Raw genomic sequence first — 22,854 nt, 5'->3', positions numbered from 1 at the left:
CACTGATGGCCTTCCTTGGCATTGCTAGGAATGATCCCTGAGCACAGAGTCAGGAGTATGGCCTGAGCACAGCCAGATATGGTCCAAACCAAATATAAATAAAATAAATATATGAAACAACATTTAAAGTATATAAAGTGGTTAAAGATAAATTTCTTTAAATTTAGTGCTAAGGTAGTGCTGAAGACTTATTTGGGCCTACCCACTCAGATAACTCCTGGCATGGCCAGGGGGATCATCTGTAATCTTGGATATCGAACCATGATCAGTTGTGTGCAAGGCAAGCAGATGGTTTTTATTATTAAGCACACTAATGTACATTGTTTTACACTGGTAGATCTGCACATATCATTTAGTTGGCAGGAATGACACACATTTTCTTAGTTTTGGCTGGTGAGTGAGAATTTGGAAGATTTATGTTATATGTGTCTATATTTTCTTATTATTGGAGGAAAGATGGGTGCCAATGTCACCTGAACCCCTCGTGCTCTCCCAAACCTGGCTCACCATCTCGCCTTAGACAGCTCGTGGCTCAGCACGCCAGGCACGGAACTCTACGTGTGATGCCTGCTGGATATCGCCGGCTGTTTTGCAAGATTCAGACAGAATGGCGTCGGCAGGGCATGAAGAAACTGTGGCAGCAGCTGCAGTGTCACTGCCTCCCCCAGCGGGGCTGAGTGACAGTGCCATTGGACATAGAGCCAAGGCGGCAGTGCATGCAGTGGCTCATCCATTGTGGGGTGCTGTCAGCCAACCACCAGGTGACCTGGGACTCAGTGCAGGTGTTTGACCTAGTACAGACCCTCCAGGATAGAGTCCTGACCTGCCAGCTGCAAACCTCCGGGCGCACTCCATCAACCTCAAGGAGATCAACCTGAGGCTGCAGATGTCCAGGGGCTGCCCAGAGACACAGTCAGGTGCGTGTTTGTCAGTGTGCAGATCATTACAACATGCAGTCGACCAAAAACTTACATTCAATAGACTGGGAATACCTGTAAAGGCGATTAGAGGCCGTCCCAAAAGCCTCTGTCCTTCTCTGATGCCTGGCAAGCTACCAAGAGTATCCTGCCCAAATGGCAGAGGCTGGCAAGCTACCTGTGGTGTACTCGATATGCCCAAAACAGTAACAATGATGGTCCTCATTCCCCTGACCCTGAAAGAGCACCCAATAAGCCATCGGGCTACACAAGCATTCTACAGGAATGAATGGAGACGTTACTGCTGCCCGCTCAAGCAAATTGGTGAACAATGGGATGATAGTGATACAGTAATTCAGTGATAGTTACTTATTATTGCACCATGATTTCTAGGAAATATGCAGGAAAATAATCACAATCTGAGCTTCCTAACAGGGGTCTGAATGTTAGTTGCTATTGACTCTGCACAAAAATGCTTGCCAAGTGTGCCTCTCGGCTCATCTCAAGGGACAAGTGCTACCTGTTCCTAGGGGAGTCATTTTCTTCACATGTGGCTACTGGCTCTAAGGAGTCAACAATGCTGCCCAAAGGGGCTATGGAGAGCCTAACTTTAGGTCCCAGAAGATTTATCTGATGCATATTTGAAACACAGCAATTTTTCATGTCCTACTTCCTAATCTGTGGTGATTTACCACATTAAAGTCAATGGGATTGGTATCTTGAACCTCTCTTCAGCAGGGTCAATTAAAACAAAGAGAGGACAGATGCCATTGCTTGTCCAAGTAGCAGTCTAGCCTTAACAGCCTCAAACAAGGGGATGGGCTGGTCATTTGTTTAGTAGAATGTATACACCCCCACCCCAGTTTTTTAGGTTTCACATATCAAATTGTTTATGTTAAGAGGTACATTAAGAAAAATTTGCATGTAGATTAAGAGGTAAGATGTATATAAAAAACTTACAGGTACTTAAAAAACTAAAAGCTGATATATTTACATACATTTGGCCATTGGGTGATAAGCAATCAGCTAGCATCATTAATGGATAAAATTAAGGTCAAGGTAATCTATTCTAGCAGAACATTTTCTGTTTGGGCACATATTTGCAACCTTCATTGTCTAACCTAAACTAAATTTGTTTTACCCAGGGGACTTGATTTCCTACACCAATCTACCAAATCATATGCTATATTGAATGTCTACTCTGTGTTCAAAGGATGTAAACAAATAATTAGTTTAAAGCAAAATGACAAAATATTTATGGTGACTTGATGCCAGGAACCATCCCATTTGGAATTTCCATTCAACTGAGCTAATAGGTCAGTGAAAATATCTGATGCTCATTTTATCATCTACAAAGACATACTAATAATGGTAATTCTAGATGACCCATTACACTAAATTATAATTTAATTTTATTTATAATTAATTACTAAGTCTTATCAGCAGGCCTTATGAGGAAGGGAATTGTCTTAATTTGCAGAGAAAGACACTGAACCTTCACAGAATAGAGTAACTTGTCTGGGAGCACATAATAAGAGAGGAAGCAGGAGGTAAACCTAGGCAGTCTGACTCCCAAGATCAAGGTTAATGGCATTTTGAGTTGGTGCTACCACTTTTGGAGGTGTAATTCTTTTAAACAAAATTTTTGTAATTCTTATCCTTTACTCTTTTTAATAGCCATGTATATTGAACATTGATGGTTTCGGTATGAACTGGAGTTCTGCAAGATACAAATCACAGAAAGGTGGTTATTGTTCACCAGAGATGTGCTGGGCCTTCTACCAAGCAGTGGAGGGATCTGGAGACTAAGGAAGAGCAGCCCTCAACCTCAAAACTTAATGAACATACAGCATAAATATAGAGTAACTAAGTCCAAATACCATTTTTGCCACTTCTGCTATTATGACTTTGGGAGCTATGTAACACATTGTACCTTGACCATTTTATATTCAAAAGATATATAACAAAATTACCTGTGCCATGAGACCATTGTGAGATTTAAATGAGTAATGTAGTTCACTGACTCTTAAAAAATTGAACAAATGTAGATTTTATTACTGGGTCCATATAGGTGGACTAGAGAAACAAAATACCGGGGTTAAGAGTCGAAAGAAACCTGAAAATGATCATCTAACATGTGATTAACTCAATGCCATGGCAACTTATTTCGCAGTTTGGAAAATAAATTATAGAGGAGCTGAATGATATAGGGTGATCAACTACAATTTGGTTGTAATAATCTGACAGTGACATGTTGATTCATGACCCAGAGAGTAACTAGGCATGAGAAAAACATCAATTAAATAGGAGATATTTAAAAGGTAAAATTAAAATGACATGATATAAGCTCTTTCCAATTTTTCCCTGGACACTCTTTTATTCTTTATGTCTTAATCTATTGTATTTTTCCAGATTATTTTAGATTCCTTATTTAAATATTATTCCCACACAGAGTCCTGTGAAGTTATTTTCTGGATCAGAAAATACTTTTACTAATATGTATTATTTATCTCCAAATAGATCTCATGTACTATTGATAGAATTTTATTTCTCAGTTTGTCTCTTAAAACAGGAGGTTTAGTTTGTCTACAACCTATTTAGTCTATCTAAAAGTGCTGATTTCAGACAATATAAAATATATTAAGACTTTTTTCCAATTAAATAAGGTAATCTGTATTAAATAACATAAGTTGGCAATTAATAGTAATAATTATTCTTTTATAAACATGGACCAGAAATTAAGTTTTCTACCAAATAAACATTTGCATTCTATAAACATAAGCATAAACAATTTGAATTTAATTTTAAATAAGAAATTAGGAATTTCAAAAAAGATAGTTTCTTAACCAATTAAACACTGTTTGCTCAATAAGATTGAGGTTTGGAATCCAAATCTGGACAGAGAATAACAAATTGTCCCAGTTTCAGTAACTGGGTGATTTTCTCCAGCGACAGGGTCTTCAGTGCTTAAAAACAGTGCTGTTTCAAGCAAACATGGATGATCACTTCATTTATTAATGGCTGATAATAAAGCTTTTAGTGATTACATTATTTTGCTTCTTTAAATCCATGCGGATTGTGACAGGATTAGCAGAGGGAATACTTTTAAGAATCAATGAATCACAGGATGCAGGTTTCAACTCACCTCTGTGGGTTGAATTTGTATTACTAAATGGTTTATTTCTAGGTTTCAGATCCTTTTCTAAGAATAAAGGATGACCTGGTTCCAACTCTTTAATTTCTCTGAAGCCTTGCCTTTAAGGAAAAGAAATGCCAAGACCCAGAGCCATCCACTCAAGATCCCTTGCTGCCACAGCCACCTCTCTGAGTGAGCCTCGGGACTTGCAGAGCTCAGGGGATCTTAAGAAGCGAAACTCCAGAGGCTCTAAAGAAGGAGAGCTCAGGGGACTCTCAAAAGCTGCAGTATAGATATTAGCATAAAGAAGGGTAAAGCCTGGCAGGAAGATTTGTGCAGATTGTGCAGAGTTCTTGCCTTTTGGTGTCTTTTACCAATAGACATTTCACCAGTCTTTCTCCTCTAAACCAGCAGAGCTTTCTTGTGAGGGTAAGTGGGGACTTTGGTTTTTCCTCCACAGAAGACTTTAGGAACCCACTTTTCTAACTTCTAGATCTTTAAGAGATTAGAGCAAAATATATTTGATGGAGAAGAGTCTGTCTGTGATCCAAGTTTGGAAATAATCCTTACCTTTGCTTCTGTACCTAAACCCATACTCCCTATCCATGTCCCTTAATACCTGAAATCTCACCATCCCGCCATCATCCTTACAGCTGGAGTTTATGTTTCCTTGATGGGTAGGTCTTGGCAGGAATCACATAATGCTTCTTTTGTTATGAATGAATCACTGTGTCATACATTGTGTACTACATACTGTAATATTGTATTGGGCCATAGATAAGAGAGAGTCTTTGTATAGGAAACTGTAAATGGGAAGATAATACTGAAAGTGAACTATAAAAAACCTCAGGCACTAAATATACATATGCAATTTGCATAAGATTCTAGAATATGAATCTAAAATGTTTTATTATGCACGTATACTATATATGTGCAGATAGGAATTAGAAGACAAAATAAATCCATAGCTGATGTATGGTAAAGCCAATTTTTTTTTAAAAAAAAAGTGATTAGAAGATGGGATGGTTGGAGCTGGAGCCATAGAACAGTGGGGAAGGTGTTTGCCTTGTATGAGGCTAACCTGGGTTCAATTCTACCATCTCATATGGTCCCCTGAAATACCTTCTGGAGTGATTCCTGAGTGCAGAGCCAGGAGTAACCCCTGTGCATCGCCGGGTGTGATCCAAAAGCAAAAAAAAAAAGATGGGATGGTTAAATTATTTCAATTCATTATAGATTCAAAACAGCATATAATCTTTTCATCTTTCTTTTTTTGTTTATTTTGTTTTGTGCCACACCTCCTGACTGTGCTTAGATCTTCCTCCTTGCTCCATACAAAATAATCTCTACTGGCAGTGCTCAGGGAATTACGTGGGGTCACCAGGACCAAATCCAGGCCAGATGTCAGTTGTGTGCAAGGCAAGTGCCTATTTAGTGAACTATCTCTCTTTTCATTAATACTTTCATCTTAATTGAGTTTATTGATTAGAACAAGAAATGGCAATCTCTGACCTAGTCCTGGAATCTATGGCCAGTCATTTGGGTAAAATTTGAGGATGAAATGAGAATTTTGTAGGAACTAGTAACTTACTGGGTGAAAACAGCATTTCAGATAATAAAAGAGTTATATAAAAATTAGTTCTATTGATCCATTTATAAGCAAATTTTATAAGTTCAATGAATGGATATGAAGAGTATCATGCTGAGTGAAATGAGTCATAAGGAGAGAGACAGATATAGAATGACTGCATTCATTAGTGGAATATTAAAAGGAAAGTATGAGATCAATATCCAAGGGCAGGGAAAACAGGGGCCAGGAGGACTGGACAATGATTGGCAGCTTGCCAAAATGGTTGGAAATGATCACTTTGGATAGGAACTGAGTGTTAAAAAGTAGGTTAAGGGATATATACCTGACATCCTTTCAGTATCTGTATTCCAGACCATAATGCCTAAAGGTGAGGTGGAGGAGAAAGAAAGAGAGAGAGATGAGGGATGCTTACCATAGAGAAAGGGGGTGTGGGTGGAGGAAATCTGGGGGCATTAATGGTGGGAAATGTACACTTGTGAAGAATTGGGTGCTAGAATATTATATGACTGAAACCCAATCATAAACATCTTTGTAGCCACAAATTTAAAAACTAATTAGTTCTAATTCTAAACTGTGACAAAATTATAAATTAAAATGTGTATGTTTGGGTCATAAAAACATAAACACAGAAGTAATGAATAATTAGAAAAATTAGGATATGATAACTTGCTAGGTAGTGCTGATGCTATTGTATTTCATAATAAGAACATGTAATCTTTGGGGCTGCAGCAATAGCACAGCAGGTAGGGCATTTGCTTTGCATGCTGCTGACCCGGGTTCGATTCCCAGCATCCAGTATGGTCCCCTAAGCACCACAAGGAGTGATTCCTGAGTGCATGAGCCAGGAGTAACCCCTGTGCATCATCAGGTGTGAGCCAAAAAGAAACATAGACACACACACACACACACACACACAAAGAACATGTAATCTTTAATGTGAATTGTTATTTCAAAAGGGAATAATAGCTATTGGAAGATTTTTAGTAGGATTGCAACATAATTTTACTTCTATTCTGAAGAAATAATTTGATTGTTTTGTGGAGAATGGATTAGAGAAGAGCATTACACTAAGTTGGGAGATCAGTAAGGACACTGAGGACAGTACTGAGAAATCCTGGAGCGAGATACTGAAGGGTGAGGTTGAAGAAATAGTCGAGTGGGGAAAGTGATTGCCTTGCATGTGGCTCTCACTGATTTAATTCTTGGCACCATATATAAGTTCCCAAGCATTGGCAGGAGTGTTCCGTGATCAGAGAGCTAGAAGTAAGTGCTAAGCACATTTGGGTGTAGCCCAACTTTCCTCCTCCATGTCTCCTCCACAAAATAAAATGATATCAAGGAATGAATTACATTTTAAATTAAGATGAAGACAAGCCGTTGCTAAAACAGTAGTTTAGAAATAATAGATAAATTATATCTCCAAAGGGAGAAGGGTGAAAAATTTCTTTTCCTTTAATTTTGGCTTGAGTGTATTGAAAGATGGTGATGGACCTTATTTAGAATATAAACATTAAAGAGAGTCAAGTGTAGTGATTAACAAAAAGTTCAACCTCTTATAGTTATGATTGCAAAACTGACAAGTTACTGTAACTAGTACTCCAATGTTGATGACTAGATCTGTAGCTAGAAGAGAAGGTTGAGCTAGAAACATGAATTTGGGATTACTAATAAGAATGCGCTTCGTTGGGTAGAAAATAATTTGAATATATTAGTAAAAAAGATAAATGAGAGATTCTCCGAAAGATATATGTGGGAAAAAGAGGTGTTTTGTTGTTCTCTGTTTTCTGTGACACGAGGTCTTAAGATTATTTCTATATAAGGAAGGTGTTGTGAGGGTTGGAAGATGTAATGACTCAATATGAATGATCTAAATCCCCATTCTTCAAGTTTGGCTTCCCACTGAAATTTCCTCACAGTTTAAAGTATATGCACATGTACATATATGTGTATGTATACATATACAAATATAAATATGTATATATATATACAAAGAAAGAGAGAGAGTGAGATATAGTCCAATTACCATAGATAGTAACTTGATGGTTTTCAGTGTGATCCAGACAACAAAATAATATCCTTCTTAATAAGCTTCTAACTTAAATAATAGAAATGATAATGCGGACCTGGGATGATGGTTGAGCTCAGACAAGAAGATGAAACAGCTTGTAATATAGACAGAAGTATCATAACTTGCATAAGAGAGAATGCATTGATCAGTAGGTAAAGAAAGTTTTCCTTTTAAGGAAAGACTTCATATAGTGCATGTTCATGAAAAGATGGTGAATAAGAAAGGAAGAAAGGGCAAAGTAATTGGCTCCATTGAAGAAACATTTTAATCACTCTCTGAAGAATGTAGAGAAAGAAAAACGAAGGGGTAATGTTCAAAGCAAAGAATAAAAATGATTTTGTGCAGGATAGGAGCCCAAGATGTATCTGTGGAAACGGTCAGGCTATAGAAGTACTGAGAGAACAAGGATCCCCTAATCTGTTCTTACATCACTTTTTCATAATCTTTGGTATGGAATCTGTATTACTGTCCCTCTACCTCTAGTGACAGCTCCTGGTCTTGATGTGTTTCATTTGACTTCTCTTTATTCTCGTTATATTTCCACTACTCTCAGGATGCATCATGGGAGGTTTTTGGACTAATGTATCAAACACAGGCAGCTTCACACTAACAGGTTTCTCAGAGCTGGAGGGTCTAGAGTACTGGCTAGCTGCTCTTCTGTTGCTGCTTTATATGATCTCCATCGTGGGAAACACTGTCATTCTCTTCATCATAAAAGAGGAACAGAGCTTACACCAGCCAATGTATTACTTCCTGTCTCTGCTGTCTGTCAATGACTTGGGTGTGTCCTTTTCTACACTACCTACTGTACTGGCTGCCATGTGCTTTCACGCCCCAAAGACTCCGTTTGATGCCTGTATGGCTCAGATGTTCTTCATTCATTTCTTCTCCTGGACAGAATCTGGGATCCTGCTGGCGATGAGTTTTGACCGCTATGTGGCTATCTGTAACCCACTACGTTATTCTACAGTGCTCACCGATATCCGTGTGGTTTACATGGGCATATCCATCATTATCCGCAGCTTTTGCATGGTTTTCCCACTGCCTTTCCTTCTGAAGAGATTACCTTTTTGCAAAGCAAACGTGTTGATCCATTCCTACTGCTTACACCCAGATCTGATTCGCTTGCCCTGTGGAGATACCACCATCAATAGTATGTATGGTCTTTTTATTGTCATCTCTGCATTTGGTGTAGACTCAGTGCTAATCCTTCTTTCTTACATACTCATATTGCGCTCTGTGCTGGCCATTGCCTCCAAGGAGGAGAGGCTAAAGACACTCAATACATGTGTGTCCCACATCTGTGCTGTACTCATCTTCTATGTGCCCATGGTTAGTGTGTCCATGGTTCATCGATTTGGGAAGCATGCCCCTGAATATGTACACAAGTTTATGTCCCTCATTTATCTTTTTGTTCCGCCAATGCTTAACCCTATTATTTATTCTATTAAGACTAAAGAGATTCGTAAGAGGCTTCGGAAAATGTTAATGGGACCTAAATTCTGATCACAGAGATATCTGCAAAATTCTAGGTACCCTAGTAAATGGTTGTCTTAGGTGATGTTTGGGTGTGGTATGCTTGTCTGTGGAGGGTTCCAATATTACTCTCTATGTGGACATCTGATTTGGGTCACTGTCACTGTCACTGTCATCCTGTTGCTCATCGATTTGTTCCAGTGGGTACCAGTAACATCTCTCATTGAGAGACTTATTGTTACTGTTTTTGGCATATCCACCATGCACAGGTAGCTTGCCAGGCTCTGCCGTGCGGGCTCGGCATTCTATGTAGCTTGCCGGGCTCTCAGAGAGGCTCTGATTTGGGTACTAGCCAAAATTATATTCATGTAAAACTCATAACTCAATACGCAAGTCTGCCATAAATTGTAATTATTTTTGCCTCATGTTTCCATAAAATACTTCTTTCAGACAGAACAAGATGGATGTCTTCAGAAATGTCTCCAAATTATTAACATCCATGCTTTCAAGTAAATTTCCAAAAAAAAAACCACTAATGCATACATATAAATCATGTTATAACTGGGGAGGACACTGCTTGAGATGTTAGGTATCATATAATATTTTTATAATAATATTTTATCACTTAAACTAAAAATTAAATATATAATAGCAGTGACAACCTTTACACTTCCAAAGGATATTATTAAGTCCTGTAAAATGTAATACAAATGCTCATGATATAATATTCAATAAAAATACATTTAGCACCCAAAATTTAGATATTTAAAAACAGGTCTGTAGTTATATAGGGGAATTATTTTATGTCTCCATTTCTTGGCTGAAACTGGAAGATTAACTTTTTACTAAGAATTTAGTAAATCATCTAAATGGAAGGCTAAAGGACACTCACAATTGATGGCAGGGAAATTTACTTCTGTGCCATTAATATTGTGTCTCATAATCTGCAGTAAGATGAATTTTTATGAACACAGTGACTATCAAGCCCCAAATAATTTAGCACATATTAGAGCAGAGAAGTGGTAGATGAAGAGTGTCAGGAATTTCATGGAGCACAATCCCTAAGTAGAAGCAACCACGGGAAAAAAAGAAACTTTCCACACAAACCCATGTAAAATAAAATGCAAGACCTTTCAGGCTTACATAAATTGAATAAAAGTAAGCATGACAATTTAGAAACTTTCTCTGGGAAGTGGATAAGTCATGGAATAATGTAATGCCAACAAATGATTGGAAAAAGCAGATGCCAGAACAAAATTTTATCATCTTTTACAAAGAAACACCCCTTTCTTGATTGCCTCATGAAATGAGTTTTAAAATTACACCCATAGAGGTGCTGGAGAGATAATACATCAGTTAAGATGCATGACTTGCATGTGGCTCACTTGGGTTCAATCCCCATATGGTTTCGCAAGCTTGCCAGGAGTGATCCCTGAGTACAGGGCTGGAGGTAAGGTCTAGTTTAGCCCTGAGCAAACCAAAAACAAAGAAAAGAAAGAAAGATAGGAAGAGAGGAAGAGAGAAAGAATGAGAGTAAGAAAGAGAAAGGAAGAGAGAATGAAAGGAAGAAAGATGGAGAGATAAAGAAGAAAAAGAAAGCAAGCAAGCAAGAAAGAAAGATAAAGAAAAGGAAATAAAGAAAGAATACCCAAGTGACACCATCATCTTTTCCCAATCCCTGAGTGAATGCAAATTCATGGGCCATCACCAAGCAAGCCAAAACATGGAGATCAATATAGAGAAGTAACATCTTCAACAATACTATGTAAGAGAAAATATCAAGAACACGGTAATTGCAGCCATATAAAGAGAGAAAAAAAGAATTTCATAAGATAAAATGTTTGTGGGAAATATTACACAAAAGAAGAATAGCAAACTTTTACTCCAAGAAGTGGATAAAAGTTACAATCCTCAAATAATAGAATATAACTTTAAGCAGACACACATGAAAATGCTTTTCAAATTGACTTGTAAACTTGGAATAACACTTTCAAGTTCTGTCTTTACAGACTCGAGAGCAACAAGTACTACTCTTGTGTTCCCAAGTGTTTGAGAATCTCAGAAACATAAGTTATCCTGGAAAGGATATAAAAACATCCTGTGAGAACCACATAAAACAGAGATTACTTGAGTGAGAAATATTTTCATTGAGCAGTTTGCATGATAGAGGGGATCCTACATATGATTCTGGAGGGAGCAACCTTGCTATCCTCTCAGTCCACCCGAGAAAATCATCTTTCCATAGATGAGGACAAAAAATTAAATATAAGCAAACTTTGGAGATAGTCACAAACACAAATAAAATATATCTTAATAAACCTTAATAAAAGATGTGTCAACCATATGTCCTTAGACTTATGGTTACAATACTAATCAAGTCCCTCCTTTAAAAGATATACATTCTAATATATCTATATATTTAAATAATAGAAACAAATTTATTATGAGCATTTGAAAAATATTAAAAATCTTTTACAAAATTGAAATATCAACTATAGAATTGAGAAGTCATAATATAATGCAAAACATAGGAAGTTGAGTGCTATCATAACACTAAAAGCATTCCAATCATTATTCTATTCAATGACCCCTATTTATTTATTTGGTAATCATGGACTTGGGCATAGCTCTGTGCTAGGTAATAGAATGCTGAGCTAGATTAAGTTTGGTTCGTGATCGCAAAGAGCATGTGGCATTAAAAGATTCTATCTTCCAGTTTAATACAGATGTGCTAAATTCAGTTCTGTCTAAATAAGGGATCACTACACAAAATTGTGATAGAAATTTCTTCTAGTATAACAGAGATATTCAGTTTTTAGATCTCAGTTTGTTAATGGCTCTCTGTGACAAAAATGGGCTGTACACAATCATAAATACACAAACCGGTTTGTATTGACATTTTAGATTTTAGAAAAATTTGTTGAGGATGCAGAAACCCAAAAAATCTTATTTTCATAATGTATATAGCAATCCATTATATGTGTATAAACTTATTATTGCCTAATAAATATAAACTAATTCCCTATTAAGACTTGCAACTTTTCTTCTTAAGGTAAATTATATAGGAACAAGCTGGGAAAATGAGTCAGAGAATGATATCTATATAATTTATAAACCTATTAATGTTTTGTTCAGATTTAAAACTAAGAAGTTTCTTTAATGAATTATATTATAAATAAATAGGATATATTTCAAAGTAGTGCTCAATTGTTTGATTTGCTTATCAAGTTCTCACGCCTCATATCTTTTCCCCTAATATCCAAAACAATTTCTTTTTTTTCTATCAATAATTACTTTCTTATTTTTTTAAAAAAAATTTATTAATGAATCATGGTGATGTACAGTTACAAACTTATGAACTTTTGTGTTTGCATTTCAGTCATACAGTGATCGTTTACCCATCCCTCCACCAGTGTCCATTCTCCTCCACCAATGTTTCCAGTATCTCTCCCACCACCCCCACCCCATCCCTCATAACCCCACCCTGCCTCTTTGGCAGGGCATTCCCCTTTGCTCTCTCTCCTTTTGGGTGTTGTAGTTTGCAATAGAGATATTGAGTGGCCTTCATGTTCGGTTTATGGTCTACTTTTGGCACGCATCTTTCAACCAGAATGGGTCCTCCCAACATCCTCTATTTGGTGTTCTCTTCTCTATCTCAGCTGCCTTTTCCACCCAGCATGTGAGGCCAGTTTCCAAGCCATGGAGCAAACCTCCTGGTCCTTATCTCTACTATTCCTGGGTGTTAGTCTCCTACTCTGTTACTTTATATTCCACAGATGAGTGCCATCTTTCTATGTCTGTCCCTCCCTTTCTGACACATTTCATTTTAACATGATACTTTCCATGTTGATCCACTCATATGTAAATTTCATGACTTCATCATTTCTAAGAGTTGCATAGTATTCCATGTGTAGATGTACCAAAGTCATCTGTTTTCGGGCACTCGAGTTTTTTTTTTTTTCCAGATTTTGGTTATTGTAAACAGTGGTGCAGTGAACATAAAAAATGCAGATATCATTTCTACTATGCCTTTTTGCCTCTCCAGGATATATTCCCAGGAGTGGTATTGATGGGTCAAATGGGTCCTCAATTTTTAATTTTTTGAGAATCGTCCATATTGAAAAAACAATATTTCTTTAGATTTTTTGTAAAAAATGTTTTGTAAATATTTGAATTCTAAACATGAATTGCCACCTCTTATTGAATAAAACCAATACTTTGTTGAATAATTTACACTGGAATATTTTCAGGTTAAATGTTTATAACACACTTTATGGAATTTTTAATGTGTTTGTTTAGCAACATTTTTTGTTTTGTATTTCTTTTTCTTGCCTCTTCTACATTGAATCATGAAATTTTGTTTATTGAGTTATGAATCATAATTTTGTCCTAAAATAATTTTCTGTTTTATAATGCCATGTCAAATATGTAACCGGAGAGAAAGTACAGTAGGTAAGGCACTTGCCTTATGTTTGGCTCATCTGGATTTAATGCCCAGCACCCTATAAGGTCCTTCATGCACCACAGGAGCAACACTTGAGAGCAGAATTAAGAGTAAGCCCTGAACATAGGCAGGTATGACCCCCGCCAAAAGAAAAATGAAAGAAATGAAAAAAAAAGAAGTTGCCTCAGTCAGGGGTATTGGGTTTTGTCAAGACTAATGATAATGAAGTCGACTCTAATCCACTGTTACTTAGTCTTTTGTTGTGAAAATAGTCTGTCACCAACAAAATTCATTTTTTCCATCATGAAATATATTTTTCTAAATACACAGCTTTGAATTTTGTCTTTGTTCTTCCTTGCAAGTTCATTTAAGTGTTTACACTTCCATAAATACTTGAAAATTTAAATTGCATTTACTTAAAATATAAGAATTTTGGAAGTATTTAAAAGAAATATATAGTTAGCAAACATATCCAAAGGTGCCTTGGCATATATTTTTAATCATCTATCATTGGGTAGGATTCTCTCTGAACCTTAGTGACTAACTTTCATAGATGCTAAATTCTTAAACCCAAAATTTTGCTGCAACATTATGGGTTTCAATAAATATTACTGAGTTAATAAAAATGAATTAACCACAATATTTTATAAGCAAATAAACTAAAGGCAATAAAATAGTTTGACACCAGAATTATATTTACTTCTGCCCTAGTTTTCAGTCCAATTGTTATCTGATTTAAAACTGGTTATTCACTGCTCAAAAGGGTTGATACTCAGAGTTGGTGATATGGTGGTTAAAGAAAACTGACTAATCCAGGTGCTGGTAATAGCTACCTGAGAAGACTGTACATTTATTGCCCTAAAAATGTCTCTTACTTTCAATCTGGGGCATAAGTAGGATTTAAAGTGTTAGTGAGATGACGGGTAGTGAGAATAGGTTCAGTCATTTAGATGTTTTGCTAAGTTTGATAATGGTAGTCTGCTTCCACTAATATCTCTGAAAATAAAAATTTCTGCCTCTGCAAAAAGGTATAGTAGAGATGGCATCTGCATTTCTATGTTCATTGCAGCATTGTTTACAATAGCCAGAATCTGGAAAAAACCAGAGTGCCCCAAAACAGATGACTGGTTAAAGAAACTCTGGTACATCTACACAATGGAATACTATGTAGCTGTCAGAAAACATGAAGTCATGAACTTTGCATATAAATGGATCTACATGGAAAGTATCATGTTGAGTGAAATGAGTCAGAAAGAAAGAGATAGACATAGAAAGGTTGCATTCATATGTTGAATATAATATAACTGAGAAGTACAAGTTGGCAGTGATGCAATTTCTGACAGATATTTCTCTGGACTTAGTTACTAAAATACTAAAATACAGAAACCCCAAACTGTGAGGCCGCTAAGTGCGGTCACTTGACCTTATACCTCTTCATTCTCAGCAATGGAAAACAAATTATCAAATGCTTCCTTTTCAGCAGGTCTGACTTTAGGGGGGAGACTCTCCAAACAATAATAGTGAGTTTTGTTGAAATATTGAATGCAATCAAAGTGAAAGTAAAGTGAAATTTATTAGTTACACGGGGGAGGGGGTTAAGGGTAGGGGGGATAGGGTGTGGGGGGATGGGGTGGGGCTATACTTTGATTTTTGGTGGTGGAATACATGCACGGGTGAAGGGATGGGTGTTAGAGCATTGTATAACTGAGATTTAAACCTGAAAACTTTGTAACTTTCCACATGGTGACTCAATAAAAAATTTTTTAAAAAATTCTGCCTCTGGCTATTGACCAACAGCCTTCAGATCTCTCTCTCTCTCTTTCTCTGTATCTCTCTCTCTTTAACTCTCTCTTTCACTCTCTCCAAAAGACATGCTAACTTGTTTTTCCCCACTTATTAGTGACTGACTCCTGGTTCAACATTTTATACCAGGTGTTCAAAACATTATTGTGTTAAAAACAGAAAAAGTCGAGGCCAAGAGGATGCAAAGTTAATAAATGTGTATATTTGGAAACAAGATAGATTAATTAATTTTTGGTCATTTACAATTGTATTGATTTTGCCTTGCATGCCAATGACCTGGGTTCGATTCACAGCATCCCAATGATCAGGATGAGAGCAATATTTTCAGTGAGTGCTTCCAGGTACATGGAACGAAAGAGATAGAACCCTTATACCCTCAAGTGGAAACCTCTGTCTATTGACTAAGCACCTCCTTGGGTGACCTTCCAAATAAATAAAATAGTATTGTATTTATATACCCAATGACTCTAATTCTCAGAAACATTTAGTTCCTGGAATTCCTCTATAAAGAGGATCCAAAGGTGTAGACTTGGATTGAGTAAAGAAATCCTGCCACTGGGCTTAGGATGAATGATCTAAATTTGTGGCTTATCATTTACTATCCTTTACCTTAGTGATTACTCCTGGCCATGCTCAGGGGACCATACCTTTACATTCCCTTTGAAGTCATATATCTCTTAAGAGTTATCCTAGAGACACTTAAGGAATCAAGAAGACCAGGTATGGTAACAGTCAGTTCTGCTTAACTGGGGGAGAGGAATTGTTGTCTTACCTTTGCAAAAATATCTGAATCACTCGTAGGAAGACAGCACATAATTTTCACAAGATATTTTCATGAGAGCTTATTTCTAAAGAGTTTTACAGTGTGATTTTATTCCTTCCCATGGCTTATCTACTGCTAGACCCTAAGAGAGAGCACCTATGCACGGTCGTAGGTGTAGGGTCTTCCGTAATCTTGGCATCATCATCATTAACATCATCTTCATCCCGTTGATTGTCGAATTTTTCGAGCGGTCTCAGTAACATCTCCATTCGTCCAAGCCCTGAGATTTTAGAACCCTCTTTCTACTCATCCTTGTAGGAAGCTATTTTTCCTTACTTGATCTTATCCTATCACCATTTGTTTATCACTAGCTAACGCCCATGCGACACACTGCATTTCTATTGGGGGTCCCAACATGCATTCTATACCACCTCCTCCCAGCAGGGAGGTATAAATACTGTAACTGCCATAGAATAAACGCCTTTTCTCCCTCCTCAGCTGCGTCCCCTCCTCAGCCCCATGAAGGGTTCTCCCTGCTGAATAGAACGAGACCTCCACATTGACCACCACAGTCCTTCCAATGATGCCATACTGGAGGCTCTTTTAGGGTCAGAGCAATGAGACCCAGCTTGTTAGTGGTTTTGGCATGTTAATACACCATGGGGACTTAGCGAGGCTCTCCCAGGTGAGCAGGAAACTCCCAGTAGTCTGCCAGGTTATCCCAGAGGGAGAAGTAGGCTATAAGATATCTCGGCCGCACGGTTCTGGGAGCTGGCTTTTAAGTCTCTGGATGCTGCCATTGACAGAATTACATGGCGCCACGGGCAGTCCCTGGGTGTGACCGCCTAGCTACTGGGAGATGGGAAATCTGGGCGGATGGGGCCCAGTCCAGATCCAAGCAGCCTTGGAGGTCTCAATCCCAGGTCCCACACACCTGGGTTCCTTTGCCGGCTCCTTCATGCGTGAGGCTCGTCCGAACATGTGGAGAGGCGCCTTGAGCATGGCTGTGGCTAGGCCCCAGAGGGCTTCAGCCGCCAGGAGCTCTGCTTGGGGTGGGAAGGGAAGCTGGAGCCCATCCCCTTCCAGGAGGCCCCGGGAAGACAGCCAGGTGCATGGGAAAGAGACTCTCTGCCTAACCTAAGACTTGTCCTAACCTAAGAAAAATGGCCTATTGCTTCTTGAGGCCCTGGGGACAAGCTGGAACATCATCTTTCAGTTGTTCTTGCTCTACTTATTTCTCTTATATTTTTTCTATGTTCAATGTTCTAGTTACGATCTTCCTAAAGTAATTTCTGGCCTTGTCTCTTTTCCTCCCCTAATTCTTCCCATTTTCATATTATCTGTGTTTTTAGGCCGCTATTTCATTTTATGTCCTTTCCTCTGTCCGTAAATACTTTCTAATACTTTAATATTCATCCTCATTCTTCACTTTTGCTTGGGCTTGAACACTGAAAAAACTTAAGGGACAGGGCTGGAGAGATAGCACAGTGGGTATGGCGTTTGCCTTGCATGCAGTCAACCGGGGTTTGATTCCCAGCATCCCATATGGTCCCTTGAACAACGCTAGGGGTAATTCCTGAGTGCAGAGTCAAGAGTAACCCCTGTGCATTGCCGGGTGTGACCCAAAAAGCAAAAAAAAAAAAGAAAGCAGAAAAATTAAGGAACAAAGATGAAGACTCAGTTGCACTCTATTATCTCTAGTTAATATAGGTATCAGGAAGTAAATTTTAATTTATTATGTAATAGTATGTTTTAAGGTAAGAAAATTTTTGAACTTTATTTTTGGTGAAATATGTGATAGAGTAGAATAAGACTCAAGGTGGGTCCTTATCAGTAGATGACACAGGCATCTCCTTAGGCCCCTTTTCTCTAAATTCCTGACTAAGTGTCATTGTGTAGAATCAGTAGCAGCTCTTTACCATATATAGGATTTATTTGTATTGTCTTCACTGCTGCTTCAAATTCAATGTTATTGGCTAGTATCTCCATTCTATAGCAATAGCTCCTGAAACTTTATTTAAACTTATATTTCTGCAAGTAAATATTATCCTAATTGCAAATCTTTGTGCTCAATGATGTAATTTTGCACTTATGAGAGAAAAAGAACATTTAACAAGCATCACACAAAACAAATTTCCCAATTGTGGGTAATTACACTCAGTGTCAGGAAATTATCCATTAGAGGCAGAGAGGGTCTAGCATTTAAACCTGAAAAAAAAAACCAAGTTGTTTAATTAACTTATAATAGGATTGGGACTGTAGCACAGTAGCATTGTTGTACTGTTGCTCATCGATTTGCTCAAGTGGGCACCAGTAACATTTATATTGTGAGACTTGTTACTGTTTTTGTCATATTGGATACGCCACGGGTAGCTTGCCAGTCTCTGCTCTGGGGGCGAGAAACTCTCGGTAGCTTGCCAGGGTGGAGGAATCAAACCTGGGTTGGCCGCGTGGAAGGCAAACACCATACCCACTGTTCTCTTGCTCCAGTCTAAATGGATCATAAGAATACAGAATAGAAAAGGAATGTATCCTAAGAAGAAAGCTTATAGCAGTTCAAACACTGCTTGAGAAACAAAAGGAGATGAAAGACTAGAGATAATTCATCTCAGGGATGCAAGGACTGTTTGACATTTGTAAGTTAATCAACATAAGTCATCATATCAGTAAAAGAAATAATAAAACCCATATGATCATATCAATAGATGCAGAGAAAGCATTTGACAAGATCCAGCACCCATTTATGATGATTAAACTCTCAGCAAAGAGGGCATCGAAGGAACTTTCCTCAATATACTCAAAGCCATCTACCACAAGCCCACAGCAAGTTTAATTCTCAATGGGGAAAAACTAAAATCCCTTTCTCTAAGATAGGGAACAAAACAGGGTTGCCTGCTTTCTCCACTCCTATTCAATATATTACTGAAAGTCCTGGTCATAGCAGTTAGACAAGAAAACGATATCAAGGCCATAGAGATAGGAAAGGAAGTTGACCTCTTCCTTTCCTATCTGTATTTGCTATCACTATTTGCAGATGATATGATACTATACTTGGAAATCCCTAAAGACTCTACAGAAAAGTTCCTAGAAACAATAGGTGGATATAGTAAAGTGGCAGACTACAAAATCAATACCCAAAAGTCCATGGCTTTCTTATGTACAAATAATGAAAGAGATAAAAGAGACATTAAAAAAATCCTGTTCACAATAGTACCTCAGAAAACCAAGTGCCTTGGAATCAGCTTAATCAGGGAGGTAAAGAACCTATACAAGGAAAATTACAAAACACTACTTCAAGAAATAAAGGAGGACACTAGGAACTAGAGACACATTCCCTGCTCATCAATAGGGAGAATTAGCATTATCAAAATGGCAATACTGCCCAAAGCACTATAAAAATTTAATGGTGTTCCTATCAGGATACCCATGACATTTTTCAAAGAAATAGACAAAACACTCCTGAAATTCCTATGGAACAAAAAACCCCCATGCATAGCTAAAGCAATCCTTGGGAAAAAGAAGATGGGTGGCGTCACCTTCCCCAACTTCAAACTCTACTACAAAGCAGTAGTAATTAAAACAACATGGTATTGAGCTAGAAACAGCCCTGCAGACCAATGGAACAGAGTGGAATATCCTGTCACAGACCCCAAGTATATGGCTACTTAATCTTTGACAAAGGAGCAATAAATGCAAAGTTGAACAAGAAAAGCCTCTTCAACAAGTGGTGCTGGGAAAACTAGATAGTTACCTGCAAAAATATGAACTGTAACCTCTGTCTAATGCCAGGCACAAAAGTCAGATCAAACTGGATTAAAGACCTCAATATCAGACATGAATCTATAAGTACATGGATGAAAATGTAGGCAGAACCTTACATGACATTGAAACTAAAAGCATCTTTAAAAATGAAACAGCACTGACATGCAAGTAGAAGCAAATATAAACAAATGGGACTACATCGAACTAAGAAGTTTCTGCACTTCAAAAGAAATAGTGACCAAAATACAGAAATAGCCCACAAAATAGAAAAGAATAGCAGAGCACTTGCTTAGCATATGTGAGACCTTAGTTTCATTTTCCAACCCTTGAAAGAAAAGGAGTTATAGGATATGTGACATTCTGGATGGCATTATGTGACTTTATGTTTGGTAAGTAGGCAGTCACATAAAAACAGAACACTGCATAATTTCACTTAGAGTTATATAAAATAGATTCATAGACTCCAAGTGATATATTGATTATCAGTGACTAGAGAGAGAGAGAGAAAGAAATGGGGGAAATTGGTTGAAAGGAATATAATTGTAGCTGACGAGATAGATGGGTTAGATGTTTGCCTTGCAAGCAGCCCTCTTCGGTTCCATTCCTGGCAACCCCTATTGTTCCTTAAACTCCACAGAGAGTGATCCCAGGAATATGACTTTAGCCTGACTCAAAGTGTCCTAAATTACTGCTCACTTTCAAAAAAAATCAATAAAACAATAGGAATAAAGTTTTAGGTAAACAAGAAGGATTTGATGGAGATCTTTGCTTCAGAATATTATTCAAGAACAATATTTCATACACTTATGGTATATGTAACATAGTTTCATTATTCACACCTCTGTCCTCAGAACTTTGGTTGTTTCCAGATTCTGGTGATTGTGAGTAGTGTTGCAATGAACATAGGAATGCGGCTCACTTTTCTGCAATGTTTTTGATTCCGCAGGGTATATTCCCAGGAGCAATAGTATTGGGTCATACGGAAGCTTAATTTCTAGTTTTTTGAGGAATTTCCTTGTTGTTTTCCTAAAAGACTAGACCAATTTATATTCGTACCAGCAATGAGTGAGAGTTCCTTTTTTTTCTGCATATACAAGGAACTCTAAGCAGCTGTTACAAAAAATGAAGTCATAAAATTAGCTTATACATGTATGGACATGAGAGTACCCTGCTGAGTGAAATGAGCCAGAAACAAAAAATGATTATACTCATTTGTGAGATATTAAAAAAACATAGTATGAGAGTAATGCTCAAAGACATTATAAACAAGGGCCAGAAGTATTGGTCCATGGTAGGAAGCTTGCCATAGGTGGGGAAGGAGTGCAGTTAGGACAGAGAAGGATCCGCTATGACATGATAGGTTGAAATGATCACTCTGGACAAGAACTGAGTACTGAAAGAAGTAAAGTGATATGTGTGGTACCCTTTCAACCCACTGTGGTATTGCAAGTCATAGTGTCTAAGAGGAAAATAAGAGAGAAGAGAGGGAAGGAGAAAGAGAGAGAGAGAGACAGAGAGAAAGAGAGAGTTGTCTGTAATAGAGTTAGTCTATAGGAGTAGGGCAGCAATGGACAGGAGAGAAACTGGGGATATTAATTGTGGGTAGTATGTGCTGATGAAAATATGGGTGTTGGAACATTGCACATCTGAAACTCAATCATGAACAACTGTTTTTAACTATATGCCATGGTGATTCGATTTAAAAAATTCTATAAGAATATAAGATGGTTTATAGTTTATCATTCATAGCTCTCATCTAAGAGATTTATTGTTGAGTCTCTAGATCATGGCCATTGATGAGATTGTATGGCTCCAGAGGTGACTTCTAGGGGTGACTGCCAAGCTGCCAGAAATCGGGGGAGATGGCAGGTGGTCACCCATTCCCAGTTCCATTTATCCTGGAGTTTTCAGTCACAAGTCCCACATACCTGGGTTTCAGCAGATTCATTCAGGGGTGAGGCTCATTAGAGTGTGTGGAGAATGGCCTTGAGCATGGTGGTGATTGAGTTTTGGAGGTTTTTGGCTACCGGAGCTGGTGGTATATTTAAGTTAAATGTGCCTCCAGATCCCAGACCAGACTTTCTCATTTAGGGCAACCTGGAGGTGGGGCATGTGAGGCCCTCCCCACCCCAATGGAGCCAGCCCCAGCAGTTGAAAACCTCCAGAACTCAACCACGGGCATGCTCATGGCCTCTCTCCACATGCTTGGAAGAGCCCCACTCATGAGTGTACTTCTGGACATCTCATACTTTACACCACTGATATACCAAGAGTAGTAGGCCACATTTGATGGGGTTTAAAGTAGATGGCATCCAGTCTTAGGGGGAAATTTATCTATATGTTTATATCTATATTTATATCTATTATCTATCTATCATCTATCTATCTATCTATCTATCTATCTATCTATCTATCTATCTATCTATCTATCTATCGAAGCACACAGGCTCAACCTTTATCAACATGTTACTAATCTCTTATAGAAGAACTGAATGGCTCCTGGGTGAAATACAACTTTCACAGCCTTTCCGCTAAGAAATTATTTTTTTATCATTTCTAGCAGATTATTCATAACAAGCAATACAAAATAAATTATATCGGTTCGGTTTTGGGGTTCAGGATGGAAAGATCCTGAAATATGGTGGTAAGAAGATGTAATGGTGGTGGGATTGGTGTTCGAATATTAAATGTAATCAACTATTGTGAACAACTTTATAAAAATAAAATAAAATTAAAAATATGTAAGATGGTAAATATCATCGTGTGATCTAGTGCTATTAGCAGAATTAATTTTAATTTTGGCTTTTCCCTAATTGTCCCAGGGTGTTCACAGACCAGTCTTTGAACTGGACCAAATATTTGAAAAAATTTACCATCTGTATTTGTATCAACTA

At 37.7% G+C, this 22,854-nt stretch overlaps 1 protein-coding gene across 1 annotated transcript; it reads left to right on the top strand.

Moving 5' to 3' along the window:
• The first annotated feature begins 8,273 nt into the window (after window positions 1–8,273).
• On the top strand, window positions 8,274–9,218 carry LOC101558995 (olfactory receptor 51I2-like). The gene has a single exon (XM_004618252.2). It carries the CDS (start codon window positions 8,274–8,276, stop codon window positions 9,216–9,218), a length of 945 nt encoding a protein of 314 aa, XP_004618309.2.
• The last annotated feature ends 13,636 nt before the right edge of the window (window positions 9,219–22,854 follow it).

The sequence above is a fragment of the Sorex araneus genome, chromosome 6, assembly GCF_027595985.1.
Source record: "Sorex araneus isolate mSorAra2 chromosome 6, mSorAra2.pri, whole genome shotgun sequence".
In the NCBI taxonomy this organism is placed as follows: Eukaryota; Metazoa; Chordata; class Mammalia; order Eulipotyphla; family Soricidae; genus Sorex; species Sorex araneus.
The sequence above is the reverse complement of the archived record's forward strand: the minus strand, read 5'-3'. Positions and strand labels throughout refer to the sequence as shown.